Source organism: Myotis yumanensis, unplaced genomic scaffold, assembly GCF_028538775.1.
Source record: "Myotis yumanensis isolate MYYU_CA2020_CCGP unplaced genomic scaffold, mMyoYum1.0.hap1 SCAF_2, whole genome shotgun sequence".
NCBI classification, from domain to species: Eukaryota; Metazoa; Chordata; class Mammalia; order Chiroptera; family Vespertilionidae; genus Myotis; species Myotis yumanensis.
Genome location: NW_027223753.1, coordinates 8,059,276 through 8,076,316, shown reverse-complemented (window position 1 = coordinate 8,076,316; position 17,041 = coordinate 8,059,276). Strand labels below are relative to the sequence as shown.

General features: G+C 45.7%; 1 protein-coding gene across 3 annotated transcripts in view; it reads right to left on the bottom strand.

Annotated features, from left to right (window-relative positions):
• Window positions 1-17,041, bottom strand: part of KAZN (kazrin, periplakin interacting protein) — a 774,836-nt gene that overhangs the window by 601,567 nt on the left and 156,228 nt on the right. For 2 of the 3 annotated variants that reach the window (XM_070404122.1, XM_070404125.1), the window contains exon 2: window positions 6,022-6,179. The exons of the other annotated variant lie outside the window; for it this stretch is intronic. In XM_070404122.1, coding sequence (XP_070260223.1) covers window positions 6,022-6,179 — 158 coding nt within the window. The remainder of the gene's footprint in view (window positions 1-6,021; window positions 6,180-17,041) is intronic. 3 annotated transcript variants of the gene reach the window in all.

Sequence of the window (17,041 nt, the reverse complement as noted above, 5' to 3'; positions counted from 1 at the left end):
TGTTGCCAAGAACCTATATTCTCTTAGGATGGGTAGGATGGGTAGAGCCTCACCCCTGACCTTCCTTCCCCGATCTTGTTACTGTATCAGACCCCCTCACCGAAACATGGGAAACATGGACCACCAACGATCAGAACAACACACATTCTATTTTACTATCACTTGAAGTGTGTATCATTATAATAATCATTTATACCTGGCAATGCAACATAAAGGTTCTACGGTGTGAAAATAAATTCCCAAATTGCTCTTGAGCACAGCACAGATCCAGGGAAGCGATACCATGAAAGACTGTGTCCACAGAGGCTATTTCCTTCAAAAACCACCCACCCGAAGAGATGCTCTTTTTTCAGAATACAGCAACGGGCGGGAGCTCTCTGAGAGGCTCTCTGCACAATAAACCCTGAAGGCACCTTGCAGTATTTTGGAATTTCCTCTAAAGTCCCGCCTTGTGGACTTGACAAAGGTGGCGGAGGTCTCAAAAGAGGCTGCCTTTGTCTATTACCTTTTCTAAAAAACGTACTGGACACAAGCTTAGCAGGGAACGCTATTCACTTTCACGCCTCCCCCTCCGGCGTCTGCGCAGGGACGGTGACTGCAGGAGCTCGGTGACCGAAGGGACTGCATCTGAGCCTGGCGACGATTGCAGGCTGAATTCTATTTATTTATTGTTTTTAAAAAGGAAATTTTAAAAGAGCAAAACCGCCGTGGCAGAACGGGAAGAGGGCTTGCACGAGGTGTGTAGGAACCGCAGCTTCAGGCCTGCTGACGGTATAGTTTTGCACCCGAGATGAAAATGAGTATCGCCTTTGCAAACGCGCACACACATTGCTGGGGGGGAGGGGGGTGCGCTAAGACTCCCTGGGCCTATCTGCTTGCCATGGTAGCGTGGGAACTAGGTGAGCTGCCTTCCCTGGCGTCTGCTTCTTTCTTTCTCCTCGGACCTCTAAGAGGTGGAAACCTGATGGTGTGGGGAGACCTAAAAACAGCCCAGGGTAATTTTCTTAGGTGAAAACTTGGCCTCTTTGCTCTTGTTCTAATCGTGGAGCTTCTTCGCTGCTGGCCACAGCGGAGGGAGAGAGTTCTAGTCCGGGCTCCAGCCAGGTGCCGCATTTCAAAAGAGAAAAAGGAAAATCTATATGTGGGGTCCTCACAGCCCCAGCCCACGCCTGTGACCTTGAGATGTTCAGCATCCTCCTGGTGCCTCAGCTTGTGCAGTGTGAGGCCGAGCTGCACTCTCCCGGGCTGTCAGCAGGGTCTGACTCACAGATATGAGTGTGGCGCCAACTGCAGCTCGAGAGTAACTCACAGTAATACCCCACAGCCATCCCGAGCGAGGGCTGGCTTTAGAAAATGCGGGGAAGCGTGGAAAACCCTAGAAATGGGAGAAAGCACCTGGGAGCGTCCTCCGTGAGGAGCACGTGCACCTCCAGATTCCCACCATCCCCACTGTGCGGAGCTAACCCTCCTGGAGGTCAGGAGCCTGAGCCAAGGCCCTTCTGGTGGGGGCTCTGCTCCAAAGCACACTCCCCGTGCGAGGCCAGGCTAGGGCAGTGATGGCGAACCTTTTGAGCTCGGCGTGTCAGCATTTTGAAAAACCCTAACTTAACTCTGGTGCTGTGTCACATATAGAAATTTTTTGATATTTGCAACCATAGTAAAACAAAGACTTATATTTTTGATATTTATTTTATATATTTAAATGCCATTTAACAAAGAAAAGTCAACCAAAAAAATGAGTTCGCGTGTCAGAGGTGTCTCCAGGTGTCATTGGTTCGCCATCACTGGTCTAGGGTGTGAGTGTCCAGGCAGTTCAAACAGCCAGTCTTACTCACAGTCTATCCATCTGGGGTTTTGCCAGAAATGAATCAGAAAGTACCATCAACCAGAGGAGTTTTCTAGACCATTCTAGAAAGAAAACAGAAGCGCCTAAATCATACTGCGTCTCTGACCCTGGCAGGGACCGGGTCAGCCCACTGGGCGCCAGGCGTGCCTCCTGCCAACCGCACCCTCCTGCTGCCTCTCCCTCTGCTCGGCAAGGGGAACGTGGGTCAGGTCTTCGGCAATTAGGCTCCCAAGTTCCCTGAACACAAATACCAGAGAGAAAGACAGATGAGGGGAGAACAGGAAAGCGAGGGGAGAAACAGGGCAGTCTCCTTGCACATGGTCGGGAAGGTTTAGTCTACGAAGGGGAAGAAGAGATGGGAGGAAAGGAGAGGACAGGCTGGGGCAGGGGGAGGTGGGGACGGGGGAGAGGATGAGAGAGCAGGGGCTGGGAAGAACAGTGCAGAAGATAAAGCAGATTTCACTTCCTTCCTGCCCCACATTTGACTTTGTCAGGCCACAAGCACAGACCTGCTTAGAGATGGAGGCTGTGTGGTTTGTTTTGGTTCTTTAAAGGTTTCATTCCTAGAGATGGGCCTTTGATTCCTTTGAATGAGGGAAGCCGCGTGTCAGGCAGGAAGCTCACTGGCTGTCAGGCCCGCGTAGCCCGGAGGGTCAGAGGACACAGACCCTTCTGTGGCCACAGGCACTCCACGGCCTTGCAGTCAGGACCCGGCCTTGGCGAGGACGACCTACCTGCCCACAAAGCGATCTTATTGTTTTCCCAAGCATTTGTGCCGCCTTTAATAAATAATGACTTTGGGTCTTCGGGGGGAAGAAGGGGAAAACTGCCAATAGGAGATTTAATTTGCTGTAATCAACCCCTCTTAGCATGCAGAGTCACATGGTGTGAGCGAAAGAACCCGTCTCCACCGGGAAGAACTACCTGGTCGGTGTTATGAATCTAATCACTTACAAGGCTGAGCGGGCAGGTTGGATGTAGACAGAGCTCTCAGGAATCAAACCCACACACTGAGGTTTCAAATGCAACCTGAATGGGGTGCTTGGTTGAACTGGGGGCCTGTGAAGGACACAAGGAAGGGAAGGCAAAGAGAGGCGCTCTGCCACTTCCACACCCGCCACGGGGAAGCATTTGGGGAAGGAGGAAGTAATTGCCGGCCTCAGAGCTGTCCGTCTTCGATGCTCTTCCTGATTCTGCTCTCTAGGGTGGGTTGTCAGACCTGCCAATCATCCCCGCTCCCCTATTATACCTGGGAGATGGGCCTGCTCTGTGCGCACCTTTTATAATCCGCAGGGTGGAATTCATACCCAGCGATGCTTTTTGCCTTTGACATTCTCCTAAGCAGGATTTATTGCTTCCAAGACAGATGTGACTTGAATCGATTATGCCTTTCAAGCAGTCACTCTGGAAGCAGCTCTCCGGTCCCCCGGAATATCTTTTGTCTGATTCACTCAGTTTGTAAACTGATGTCAGAGAATGCCATCCTCTCGTACCATCGAGAGTCCTTGGAGTGTGGGACTGAGCAGGCTTTTACACCAACCAAGTGAAGGAATGTGGTTGCCACCCGTGAATAGTGTGTATCCTGCACCACACACACCTATTGGCCGTCTAATAATATCACAAAATGCAGCCGAGAGGAAGGAGATGCATAGAACTTATATTGACATGCAGTTGCCCTCTCACTATTGATGAGCTTAGGATATGAAATAAGTACGTTCATTCCTCTTCGGAATTGAAGTAAGAAGTAATGAAAAAATGAATGGGAAATAATTGAATTTCCAAAAATGCTCAATAAAAAGTCTCATTAAAATGAATGTATCTCTAAATGTCTACTTCAAACCTGAAAACCACACATCACCCCTGCCCCCACCCCCACCCCGCAAGTTGGGGTTCCTTAGTATTTCATAAGCTTGGCAATGGCTAATTGTATAGGGAGCATATTTCAGAGGTGCTCAGAGCCTGGGGGGATGCGGTAATGTGATTCTAATTGACTGGCCATGGCCCTAGACTCATAACCACAAATAATGTTTCAAAAAGTTAGTGGTTTTGGAAGCAAAGAAATGATGGTGGTATTTTTAGACTAAACTAATTAGTCTGAGAGACAAGAGGGAGGAATCTTTGAACAATAGGAGGTGGGAGAAGTAGCATTCCCAGACACCAGACTACTCTCCTACCTGACTTTCATATATATATGGGCCATGGCTGGTCAATATATATACTGATTTATTGATTTCAGAGAGAAAGGAAGAGGGAGAGAGAGATGAATCAATGAGAATCATTGAGCAGCTGCCTCCTGCACACCCCACACTGAGGATGGAGCTCGCAATCCGGCCATGGGCCCTGGCCAGGAATCAAACATGACTTCCTGGTTCATAGGTCCATGCTCAACCACTGAGCCACACTGGCCGGGCTCCTACCTGACTTTCTATGATTTCCCCGCCCGCTCTGGAAGAAAATCCAACCCACTTTCCTCTTAGAGTGCACGACTCAGGGGATATCCACCATAGCTTGCTTCGTGTTGTTTTTTGTTTTTCCTTAATGATTTAAGCGAGAAAATCCTAGCAGGCATGGGTTTGGGATCAGAAGAGAAGGAGATAATAAGATGTTTCCACTCAGCAATTGCATTATATTGAATATTTTAGTCCTGATAGATTTTTTTTTTAAGAAAAGAAAACATTTGGGACCAACACTACAGGTAAAAGTTGCCAAATGACTTCAACACTTAGAGGGAACAAATATTTCCTTAAGCAATGCTAAACACTTTTTTTGATCCAGTTCTAGGCACCAGTCAGTTCATATGTGAAGAAGAGGAAAAGGAGGAATGATTTTTATTCTTTTAGGTTTTGCAAAACTGGGAGTTTACACAAAATCTTTGGGGATGTATTGTGACAGTTTCCTTGGCTGGGGTGTTAGCTGTAAGACTGGTCCAGGCATGGAGGAAAGCTAATCCTTTCAAGAACAATTTGCTCTTTTATTTAGCAAATTGCTCTAAATTTCCCTTTCTTCTGAGTTTCAAAATTGGCTGTTGCAGCTTCAGAATCTTTCCCTTTTCCACCAGACAGGCTTGGGGAGGAAGGAGACGCTGAATGGGCTGCGCATAATAAAGGGAGAAGGGGGAATAAAATGAAAGGCTTTGCATAATTTGGGCCATCTCAACATAGGGGCTCAGAAATTGGACAGGAGAGAAGTGTACAAAAGTCTTGCCAGCTAAAGTCTTATTGGTACCAGCTCCAGGCCTCAGAATTGATTTAAGAAATAAGACATAAACGCCTCCGTGGTAGAAACAAAAGCAAGAAACCACAGTTCAAAATCGGATCCAGGGCGGAACACAGGCAATCACCAGCCATTCCAACCTCACTGTTACTGAACAGGTAACTGGCTCAGGACGAATGCTCCAGGGAAAACTAATACGAAAATCACCAAATCCAAAGAACATTTTCTGAAACATTTCTAGGTACTGGAGAGGCAGCAATGACAATAAAATCTCGCTCAGCTTGGCTTCACTCATATAGAAAACTAGCAATTCTCTTAAAACACCTGGTGTTTGCCTGTCAACATCTCTGGAGAGACCCACCAACAAAGCCAGATGGAAGAAATAGACTATTTTTTAAACATTTAAAGGAAAGAGTTCACAAGGAGAAACCTGGAAGAATAACATCTCAACAATAGCATGCAATGAGCTAAATACCTTCTGTAATTAATTTGTTGCTGGCATTAAACAAAACAAAACAAAAAAGCCCAACCCAGGGCTGATTCACGTACTGGGGTGCATCCCATGTACCAAAATATTCATTAGTCACTCGGCGATGCTCCCTGGGGTAAGCATTGCTCTGCTCCAAGGCCCGTGCCAGCTTTGATGCCTGCCAAGTTGGTATGTAAATGGGTTTTCACTTTTCCAAGGCGAATGGGAGATCTGTTAAATTCTCAGAGACAACACATGCATTATTTTTAAGCCCTAATTCTTTGACTTCAAAACAAGCTATTTTAATACTAAGCCCAAATAATACCCTATAAGAAATCCAATACTCAATATACTCAGCACAGAATGTCTGTTTATCACAAATGGCGGCTTTGAATAAGTGTGGGTGTCGAACATTTTTGCACAGCTTATGCCACAAAACAACCGAGAAAGTATCCCACCGACCGTCTCGCGATTTCTTTGCTGAGGGCTGTACCTGGGCGTCCATGAGGAGGTGCCTCATCAATACCATGGAACTCTTCAGGGTCTCCTTCTCTGCAGGCAGAAAGGGGTCTTTGTCCTCCTCCAGTGCCTTCGACTTGGTGACAATAAAATGGGATATCTGGTCATTTAGGGTGTGCAATGATTGCACGGCTGCAAAAACAAAAAGGAGAGAGAGAAGGAAAGTGGAATCACAAAAGGTACCTTTCAAAGAGAAATTGGCTTTTTTTAATTTTAAAAAATATTTTTATTGATTTCAGAGAGGAAGGGGGGTTGAGAGGGGGAAACGAGAGAGAAAGAGAGAGAGAGAGAGAGAGAGAGAGAAACTGAAACATCAATGATGAGAATCATCAATCAGCTGCCTCCAGCACACTCACCACTAGGGATCGAGCCTATAACCTGGGCATGTGCCCTGACCAAGAATCGAACTGTGACCTCTTGGTTCATAGGTTGGTGCTCAACCACTGAGCCACACCAGTGGGCCGGGCAGAGAAATTGACTATTATTTTAAAGGGGAAAGTGAGAGTGTGTATATGCGGTATAAACCAGCAGCAATCAAAAACCCAATTCGTCCACAGATCTCTTTCGCACATGCATTTCACAGCTAACAAATACTTCTTGAACACCTTCCAAGAGGCCAAGCCTCCATGGAGAGCCTGAGGGTGTAACTGTGAGCAGGGCCAGACATGATGCCTACCCTCATGGAGTTCCCAGTTCAGCTGGGGAAATGGAAGAGAAGCAAGGTAGCAAATACTTCTAGGATGATGACTTTTGTGGTCAGTGTGTTTATAAATCGCAGAGATTAAAGGGCATGAGGGGACAGCCTGAGACAAGATTTATACTGGTGGTAATGGATTTGGCTATTTTACCTCTAAGCAGATGGCCTCCATCATCAAAGGTTATGAAGGGACAGTGGCCGTGTTTTCCAATCAGTACCATATGCATGCTGGGAGGATTAGTTCTCTATCATTCACAGGACACTTGCCATCTGATGCGTTAAAGATTTTAAGATTTCACTTATTTGTTATGCTTGTTACCTCCTTTTCTACTTTTCTACAATGCACTCAACAAAAGCAGAGATTTTGTTTATGGTTATATCCCCCAACAACTAGAACAGTGCTTAAAAAAGTAAAGGTGCCCTCAAAATACTGTTGAATTAATTTCCTTATATTCCCTTGAATTAAAATGTTCCTCCCTTACAGAATTTCTATAATTTTCAGGGAAATTTATTCTTTCAACCCAAGAATAAGTAATCCCAGGGATTCTCAGGAAAGCCACTGCACAATTCTGAGAGGGGCAGGATTCACGCCCAGGCTGAGCCCCTGCATGTAATTCTGACACCAGCACCTACCTGATCCTCTAGCCCAGTGGTTCTCAACCTTCTGGCCCTTTAAATACTGTTCCTCATGTTGTGACCCAATCATAAAATTATTTTCGCTGCTACTTCATAACTGTAATGTTGCTACTGTTATGAATCCTAATGTAAATATCTGATACGCAGGATGGTCTTAGGCGACCCCTGTGAAAGGGTCGTTCAACCACCAAAGGGGTCGCGACCCACAGGTTGAGAACCGCTGCTAGCCCGTGCACCTGGAGCAATCCCAGGAGTGCAGTGTCAGACTGCCCAGCTGGTCAACCCTCTGTCCTTTTGCGGGTGAGGAAACTGAGACCAAGAAAGATTACTCAGCCCTCTGAGATGCTGTGGCAGTTGGTTTGAGAGAATGGACCCCAAAGCCAGTCTGTCTGGGTCTCAATCCTGTCTGCCCCTCCAACTAGCTGTGTAACCTTGGGTGAGTTACTTTACTGTTCAGTTGTAACTTGCTGATATTAATGAGTTGCTATGTTTGTAACTGAGGTTTGATATTAACTGCTCGTCACATAAACAAGCTAAGGATGGTCTCTGTGTGTTGGCTGGTAGGTTGCTTATTTCTTCCCTGCAGACCCATTAGCTCAAAAGCCCACCAGTGCCGAACACAAATGTTTACACATTGTTTTAACCAGTTACCTGCCACGCATCCAAAACGGAAGCCATCCCCACACGCCACGATATTTTGAATTTAATTTTAAAAATCAATTTGCAATGAATATTATAAAAATAAATATATTACTCACAATTTGGGTGTTCTTGAATATTTTCCGTTGAAAATTCTCACGAAAAATGATTTTAAAGTTGGTCTATAGACGCTTATGGCAGGCAAATGGTTAAATATAGCCCAAGTAAGCAGATGTTTAGCCATTTAGAGCCTTTCTGCTTTGCATGCCCCAAAAAACTGCCCAACCTCTGCTAGCCATAACTAAGATAAGCACTGGGAAAAAAGGCCCCCAAGCCACTGACTGCTCTCTGCCCCAGAGACTCCCCACTGTGCTATGAGATTCCCTAGTCACATAAGGTCCCTCTAGGCCAGTGATGGTGAACCTGTGACACGCGTGTCAGAGGTGACACGCGAACTCATTTTTTTGGTTGATTTTTCTTTGTTAAATGGCATTTAAATATATAAAATAAATATCAAAAATATGTCTTTGTTTTACTATGGTTGCAAATATCAAAAAATTTCTATATGTGACACGGCACCAGAGTTAAGTTAGGGTTTTTCAAAATGCTGACACGCCGAGCTCAAAAGGTTCGCCATCACTGCTCTAGGATCTCCCCTCTCCCCCAGGAGTTCCCTTGCCATCCTCCCCTTCCAAGTGTCTGCCCTGTACTTTGGGGCAGTCTCCTGCTGTGAGGGGCTTCTCCTGCCAGCAGTGTCACCCAAGAAAGCTTGTGTGTGCTACTGCCACCTAGCGGTCATGTCTTTTTCTTTGATGCGCCCCCAGAGCCCTCCCAACATTACCCATTTGTCTATTCATCTTGGATCCCCAGTTACAACTAGTCTGCTGCTTCATCCACAATGAAAACATAATAACTGCAAGTTTAATAAGCGGAAGAAATGAGAACAGGGAGGAATGTCCTTCCGTGTGTCTATGTATGGACCTCTGCAAGGCATGTCACGCGTGTCTGGCTATGTGATGGGTACTTACGTATTTGTCTGGTTAGCATCTGTTTCCCTCTTCTTCTAATAAAAGAAACTCTCCCTTTTGTGGAAACATTTACCCCTGCCTGTGGTTCATGTAGGGCTGATCCCACTCCCAGCTCCCAGAGATGGGCACCAAGTCCAGGCCTGGTCAATCCAAGAATTTTGTCTCCCTGGCAACAGTGGTTGGTTTAGGAGAGGGTATGTGACTCAAACTCAGCCAATAAGATTTAATCCTAAGACCATTTGCTAGAGCTATTCAGAAAGAACCTCTATTCAGTCGGGATTGCTAACCAGATAGATATGTGGATTAGCTGGTGGCATCAGTCGCTATCCTCTGAGATGCTCCACCAGAAAACAAAACCTACTGAGTAAAGAGGTAAATGTCCCTGACAGACAGGGAAAGCGGTTCTTGTCCACATTGTTACAGCATCAGGGCTCAGCTATGGGCTTCTCAGTTAGGTGGGTCAGTAAATTCCCTTCTCTTCATCGGCCCGTCTGAGTTGGGTTTCTGTCATTTCCAATCCAGAAGTCCTGATTACTGTAAAAGTCTGCACTTCTTCATTGCAATAATTATGCATGTGACTATTTATTTAGTGCTGACTCCCTCTGAGGCAGGGTAAAGGCGATCTTAAATTCTGCCTACTCCTCCCACTGGGAGGTGGAATAGAAGTCCCGCCTCCACCCTCTCCCTAGTCTCGCTGGCCTTAGTGACATGGTGGACCAACAGTAAGGGCAGAAGTGACCTTCAAGATTTCTAAGGTTAGGTCACAGGAGGCCTTGCAGCTTCTGTTCATGATCTTGAACTCGCTCTGGGAGAAGCCAGCTGCCATAGAGAAAGTCTGACTAGCCCTGGCCGGTGTGGCTCAGTTGGTTGGAGCCATGTCCTGTGCACCAAAAGGTTGCCAGTTCAATTCCTGGTCAGGGCACATGCCCAGGTTGTGGGCTCCATCCCCAGTAGGAGATGTGCAGGAGGCAGTCAATGGATGTCTCACATCAATGCTTCTCTCTCTCTAAAAATCAATTTTTTAAAAATCTTTAAAAAACAAATCTAACTACCCCAAGACCACCAAGCTTTGAGACCACCAAGCTCTGAGGAAACCCACAGGCCTGGACTGCACAGAGAGAGACGACCAACCAGCCTCAGCTCCTCCAACCATCCACCCAGCCTAGGTTCCAGGTATGTGAGTGAAGGAGCCATCTCAAACATGTCAACCCCAGAAGACGCAACATAGAGAAAAGCCGAGGAACCCAGCCATCGCCACAAGGGAGGCCCTGGACACACGGCCCCAGGCTCCGTCACTCCCGATGAGGCCTCAGTCACTCTGGAGCAGAGCTGAGCTGCCCCTCTCTACCACCCCCAAACGCCTGGCCCACCAGACTGGGAGCAGAGGAAGTGCTGGCTCTCACCACTCAGCCAGTTGGGGGCAGTCTGTTCCACAGCCATGGACAACTGTCCCTCCCTCACTAAACTGTAAGTCCCAAGAAACCAGCGGCAGTGTTTTCTCAGTTCATCACTCTATCCCCAGCTCAAAGCATGGTACCTGACACACTGCAGTGCTTGAATAAGTAAACATCTGTCCAACAGAAGAAGAATAAATGAATAAGGGAAAGGGAAAGCCAAGTTCACTCCCCTGTGTCCCCTCCGCCACCCCATCACCCTAGAATCAAGCATTACCCACATTTTTCTCCATTTGGCCTATTAAAATTTCAGCCAAATAATACTGTTTTTAAATTGTGTGATGGATTACAGAATGAAGAGCTATATATATGCTTTTTTACCTACATGAGTTTAAGAAATTGAGTCATAAAAACGACTTTATTGGGTTGGTGGTTCTGAATATGAAGTGATGTCAAATTTATTTCACGTTATTTTGGTCTACAAATGTGCAGAAACACGTATTTCTATAGCTGGCGTATTTATGTGAAGTGCTCATTTAAATTTCACTGTACATTCATGAGTATTTATTTGGGTTTCAGATAAGGATGGCACATTCATGGTTTGGCACAAGAAAAAAATAACAAGCTTCAACATTTTATGTCATTAGCAAAAATAGGGGGAACACGTAAAATTTCTTACTGTTTTCAGAGGAGGAATAACAGCATGCCACACGGTGTCTCTATTTTTATAGATCAGATGAAGTATAGAACATGAAATAATCGTATGACTCTAAACACTCATTTTATGCCGACGAGCCCAGATGTCACTGAGATGGGCTATTGTACATTTTTATAGAAAAGTACACCAAATGAATCATATCATGGGGCACAGCCTCACCACAAAAAGCTCAATGGATTTTATGACCTTGTCATTTATATGGTTCATAGATATGAACTAATGATCAAATTTATCTCTACATATTAAACAACCTTTGCTTCTCATGTATCTCAAATTGTGTTGCATTTTGCATTAAAATGCTCACGAGTTTCTAGTGCTTGCTTTAAAATGGTCTCATTAAATAAATGAAGCCTAAATAATTCAGGTATTTTCCCCCCACTGTTACAATAAAACTCATTCTGCAAGTCAAAAGTTGATACTGGAGGCAAGGATGCGGGGAAATTGAGACCCTTACGTATTGCTGGTGGGAATGTAAACTGATGAGGTCGCTGTGAAAAACAGTCAATAAGCTAAATAAGAATTTCCATATGAACCAACAACTCTACTCTTAGGTATGTAACCCAAAGAGTCAGGAAAAGGTGCTCAATAAAACACTTGTCCGTGATGTTCATAGCAGCACTAGTCACAACTGCCAAAGGTAGAAACAACCAAATGTCCATCAGTGGACAAATGGATAAACCCAATGTGATATTCATGCAATGCAATATTATTTGACCATAAAAAGCAATGAAGTACTGATACATGCTACAACATAGGTGAACCTGGAAAACATTATACCAAGTCAAAGAAGCCAGTCACAAAGGCAACATATTGCATGATCCCATTTATAGAAAACTAGAGGCCCGGTGCACGAAATTCATGCACTTGGGGGTGGGGGGTCCCTCAGCCTGGATTGCAAGAGGGTACAGGCCAGGCCGAGAGACCCCACTGGTGCACAATCAGGGCTGGGGAGGGACATGGGAGGTTGGCCAGCTGGGGAGGGACCACAGGAGGGCACCAGGGCATGTCTGGCCCTTCTCTCTCAGTCCCGATCAGCCGGACCCCAGCAGCAAGCTAACCTATCAGTCAGAGTATCTGCCCCCTGGTGGTCAGTGCACATCATAGCAATTGGTTGACCGGTTGACTGTCTGTCCCCTGGTGGTCAGTGAACATCACAGCAAGCGGTTGAGCTGCCTTAGCATATCATTAGCATATTACACTTTGATTAGTTGAATGGACGACCGGATGACCGGACACTTAGCATATTAGGCTTTTATTATATAGGCTGTCTAGAATAGGCAAATCCATAGAAACAACCAGATTAATGGTTGACAAGGACAAGGCCCATTTTGAGGTTCTCTGAACCACTTACACAATTTGCCTTTAATTTCTCAAGGCTTCCAGACTACACAGGAAACTATGCTCTCTTCTAAGGTTGGGGTTTCCCATGCCTTGCTCAGAGGGTGGTGGCATTAATAACCAAACTACCATTAAACACAGAATTTCCATATGAACCAACAACTCTACTCTTAGGTATGTAAGTTGCCACCATCATCAATGGCAGCTTCTCTATATTAAGCACTGACTGAATGTCAAGCACTGTGCTGAGCACTGTACACGCATCATCGCATTTCATCTATATATATAAAAGGCTAAGTACTTCTGTCTGACCATCCATCCGACCGACCTACCAGCCAGTATATGTGACGTGCACTGGCAATTTAAAAATAAATGTTGACTCGCACATGCATGATACATATAAAGCTCTTGCTGGTGCCAATCGCACATATGTGTTTCGATCTGTCATTGTTGATCGTGAATCTGGTTGTTTTTGTTGACACTGTGAAGCTGAAAGAAAGCGGCAGGGGCAGTTATATGTTGCTTTTTTCTCAAGTTCAAAGAGTGTGTGACGTTAAAGTTAAAGTTGTAAATACTTCATCACAAGGGAAATTAGTCAAGCACTCTGAACGTGTTTTTACTCTTAATGTGGTAAACAGGGAAATATTAGAGTAAGTTTAATCAATTTATCAGTCATTGTTTTCATCAATGTTGTTTTTATATCATGCTTTTGTTGTTTTTATATCTTGTTTTTATAGCATGTTTTTGTTGTTTTTATAGCATGTCTGTTGTTATATCATGTTGTTATTGTTAATTTATTAATTTATATATTATTTTCATATACATTTTACTAATTTTCTTTCATCTCTGACACTTCTATTATAGAGAAATGGCAAATAGCGATATTAAAATATTTCTTCTAATTAATTTCCTTTCAGTGTGCACAAATCCGTGCACCGGGGCCACTAGTCTTCACATAACTCATGCTTTAGGTAATATTGACGCCATCCCTCTGTTGGGGAACCTGAGACTCAAGAATATTGGCAGGTTGGCCCATCACAAGACCACATACTATACAAGACTCCATGGCCACCTGATTCTCCCCAGTGGACCAGACAGAGTCTTCCAGGTGGAAGGAAGAATACAACATGCTATCGATTCACTAAATCTATGAAGTGCGGACCCTACAATCCCAACAATTTGGTATTCAAGCAACACAGCCCTGTAGCCTGAAACCAGTATGGTCTCCATCCACCATCGCAATAAGAACGCTGGGTGCCTGCCAATGCTGCTGATTCCTCCAGAGTTCACACAAAAGGCTACCTGTGCTGGAACAGGGCCCTGAGCACTCCCCGGCAAGCCAACAGCAGACGGGCATCAATTTGCACAAAGATAATAGATGCTTCCCTTTCAGCGTCTTCCTCTGTGGGGCCCTAAAGAACTCTCCACCACTTGGTCACACCAAGACAGGATCAGACCACGCACTGTTCCACTGGCTTTCCAAAAATGCTCCCTTCTCTTTACGTGCAGGTTTCCCAGTCACCAAGGCCAACTCCACTTGGACCTAATAGACGCTGCAAGGGAAGAAATTACTGTCAAATCGACGTGTGAGAAATGGGTTATGACAGAATCGTGGAGCCAGAGAGCGTGCCAGGGCAGAATGCACAGATTTTCATTTGAATGTCATTGTCCGGGCAGAGACTTCAATAAAAAAAAAAAAAAAGGACTTTGGCTCGAGGAGAAGGAAATGGTGCCAAGGACATGTCACCCTGATGGTGACAGAAGATTGAACACGGAAACTGCGGTCCTGATGGAACTTGCTCTCCTTTGGCCGGAGTCTAACTTCACTCCTGGAACCAATTAGCTTCCTGAAAAGAAGCAGAGGCCGTCGATGGCTGAGTGCGGTTCCTATTTGATCGGCAACTAAGACGGGTCTGGGGGCTCAGAGAGTTGGCTGCCCTATTCCTTCCATGCCCCAATTCCAGCCTGGATCTCTACCCCATGACCTTTCACCCCTTCCCTCCCTATTTCTCTCAATTGCATTTCCCACTTGTCCCCTTTGTATTGACTGCAATAGCTTAGCCTCGCTTTTCAAATGCAACTACTGGTCCCTTGACCCCAGGTTGACAATGGCCTGTTCTCTCTCCCAGTGCCCAGGGCTTGGGAGGAGCCAGGGGAGGCTGGCCATTCTTTCTATGATGACACAGGCACAACGAAATACGGAACAGAGTGCAAAATTCACATGAATTTTTAAATAATATTTTTTGTATTGATTTTGAGAGAAAGGAAGAGAGAGGGATAGAAAGAAACATCATCAATCGGCTGCCTCCTGCACACCCCCTTCTGGGGACCAAGCCTGTAACCTGGGCATGTGCCCTGACAAGGAATGGAACCGTGACCTCCTGGTTCATAGGTTGATGCTCAACCACTGAGCCACCCCAGCCCGGCTTCACATGAACTGCTAAAACAAAACACATATTGCAAAGAAGGTTCCTGCTCAGGCCTGACGTGGGGGGGTCCCCATTTCCCTTTCCTCTCTGTCAGCTGCGTTTTGATGGCCAACCTGGAGACTCCTGGAGGTGTGACCATGAGTCTAGGCACATCTGGGCCCTTTCACATAGCCGAGAGCGAGGGGGCTGTGGCCCTTGCACATCTCATCTTCACTTGCTAACTCAGTTCATAAAAGATTTTCGAAAGTCTACCTTAAATACATTGAAAAAGTGAATATGTTTCCAAGTACGTAAAACTCGACATAAATCAAACGTAAGTGAGTGAGAGCAGAGGACCTGCTTTTAGTGACATATGATATTTGGAATTGTCACGTCAATTGTACCTAAATAAGCATTACTAAAACACTGGAGAGTGCTCAGAAAGTTGAATAATGGTGCGATTCAAATATAGCACACGTTTATTTACCAAACACTTCATAATAACAATAAAAAACAATGCATTGACTCATGGTAGCATTGATACTAGTACCAACTTCCTGTCAAAATGAAAACCACCACAGTCCTTATTCATGGAGCCCTTGCTGTGTCCGGACCCATGCTTGTATGTAAAGGTCACTCTTACAGAAACCTGAGGAGTGGCTGATGACTGTATTTTACAGAGGAGGAACTTGAGGACGGAGACATGACTTGCTCAAGGTCACAAAGGCACTCAAGGGCAGAACTGGCTTTCAAACCCTGTTCTGCCTACTTCCAAGGCACTGGATCGGCACGTAAGAGCATCAATAACCTTGTTTCAGATGATGAAGGCAGGTGGACCCTGTGAGTGCTTCTGACTTGGGGAAGCCAAGTATCCCCTTTCTGGCCTTACCCACATTCCACCCTATGGCAGCTCTTGGTACCATCATGACAGTGTCTGCTGGAAGGTTCTAGGTAGCCTTCAACAGGACAACAGTCACTATGCACGGAGAGACCCTGGGTGGCAGCCCCACAATTCTACTCTTTTATTTTTTAATATATGTTTTTATTGCTTTCAGAGAGAAGAAAGGAGAGGGAGAGAGAGATAGAAATATCAATGGTGACAATAATCAATTGTCAGCAACCTGCACGCCCCACACTGGAGATCAAGACCACAATCCTGGCATGTGCCCTGACCGGGAATGGAACTGTGACCTCATGGTTCATGGGTCCACACTCAACCACTGAGCCACACCAGCCAGGCACAATTCTACTCTGCACATCACCAATGGTTTGCCTGGCCCATGTGCAGAACTCTATTGCCAGTTTTCCCCGAAGACGCTAAGCTATGAAAAGTGTGGTCAAACCCAGATTCCAGGCAAGCGTAGAAGGAGGGCAACAGGAACCTCCAAGAGGGCGAGGGTGACAGCCAACTGTTCTTTTCAGAAAGAATAGAGGGAAACCACCCTGAGCGGTTTCCTTCCCGTGAGGAGGCAGGTAACTTCCACACCTGATGCCAAGAGGCTATTGACATCTTATTATGCAAGACCAGATGCAGCCTCATGGAGTGCAAGGACACAGTCTGCATGCAAATGTGGTTTAGAAACTCCCAGAAACCTGGGTGAGCTGGGAACAGGAGGCTCCCTGCCAACATGCACGCCAGAGGTGAAGGGCACAGACCTGGAGAAGCAAACTGCATATTAAGTAGACCCTGGGATGCTTGCTTGTCGTGGGGAGACCTGTACCGGGCGGGGGTGGGGCCAGCCTGAACAAACAGGAACCTGGCTTTCTGGGAGAGGACTGTCTTCCTGTGCCCTATGCGCCCTAAGCAGAGCATGACGAGAAACCGGGTCAGCTGAGACTCGTGAGTCTCCCCATGTCCCAAAGGGGAAGGAAGTTTTATAACCGAAAGGTAGTCCAGGAGTGTCAGCAATATATAGAACTAACGATGTAAAGGTGACATCATTCCTGGTCCTGGGTGTGCAGTGACAAATTAAAAATGGCAAAGGCATCATCAAGACAGACGATTTTAAAGAGGAAAATCTATGACCCTCTGGCCATAATTTATCATAAATTGTGCTTCCAAAATCGAATCATCTCATAGAAAGACCAGCACCATGGAAAAAGAATCTACGTTCCCCGGTCCATACTTTTTTCAGA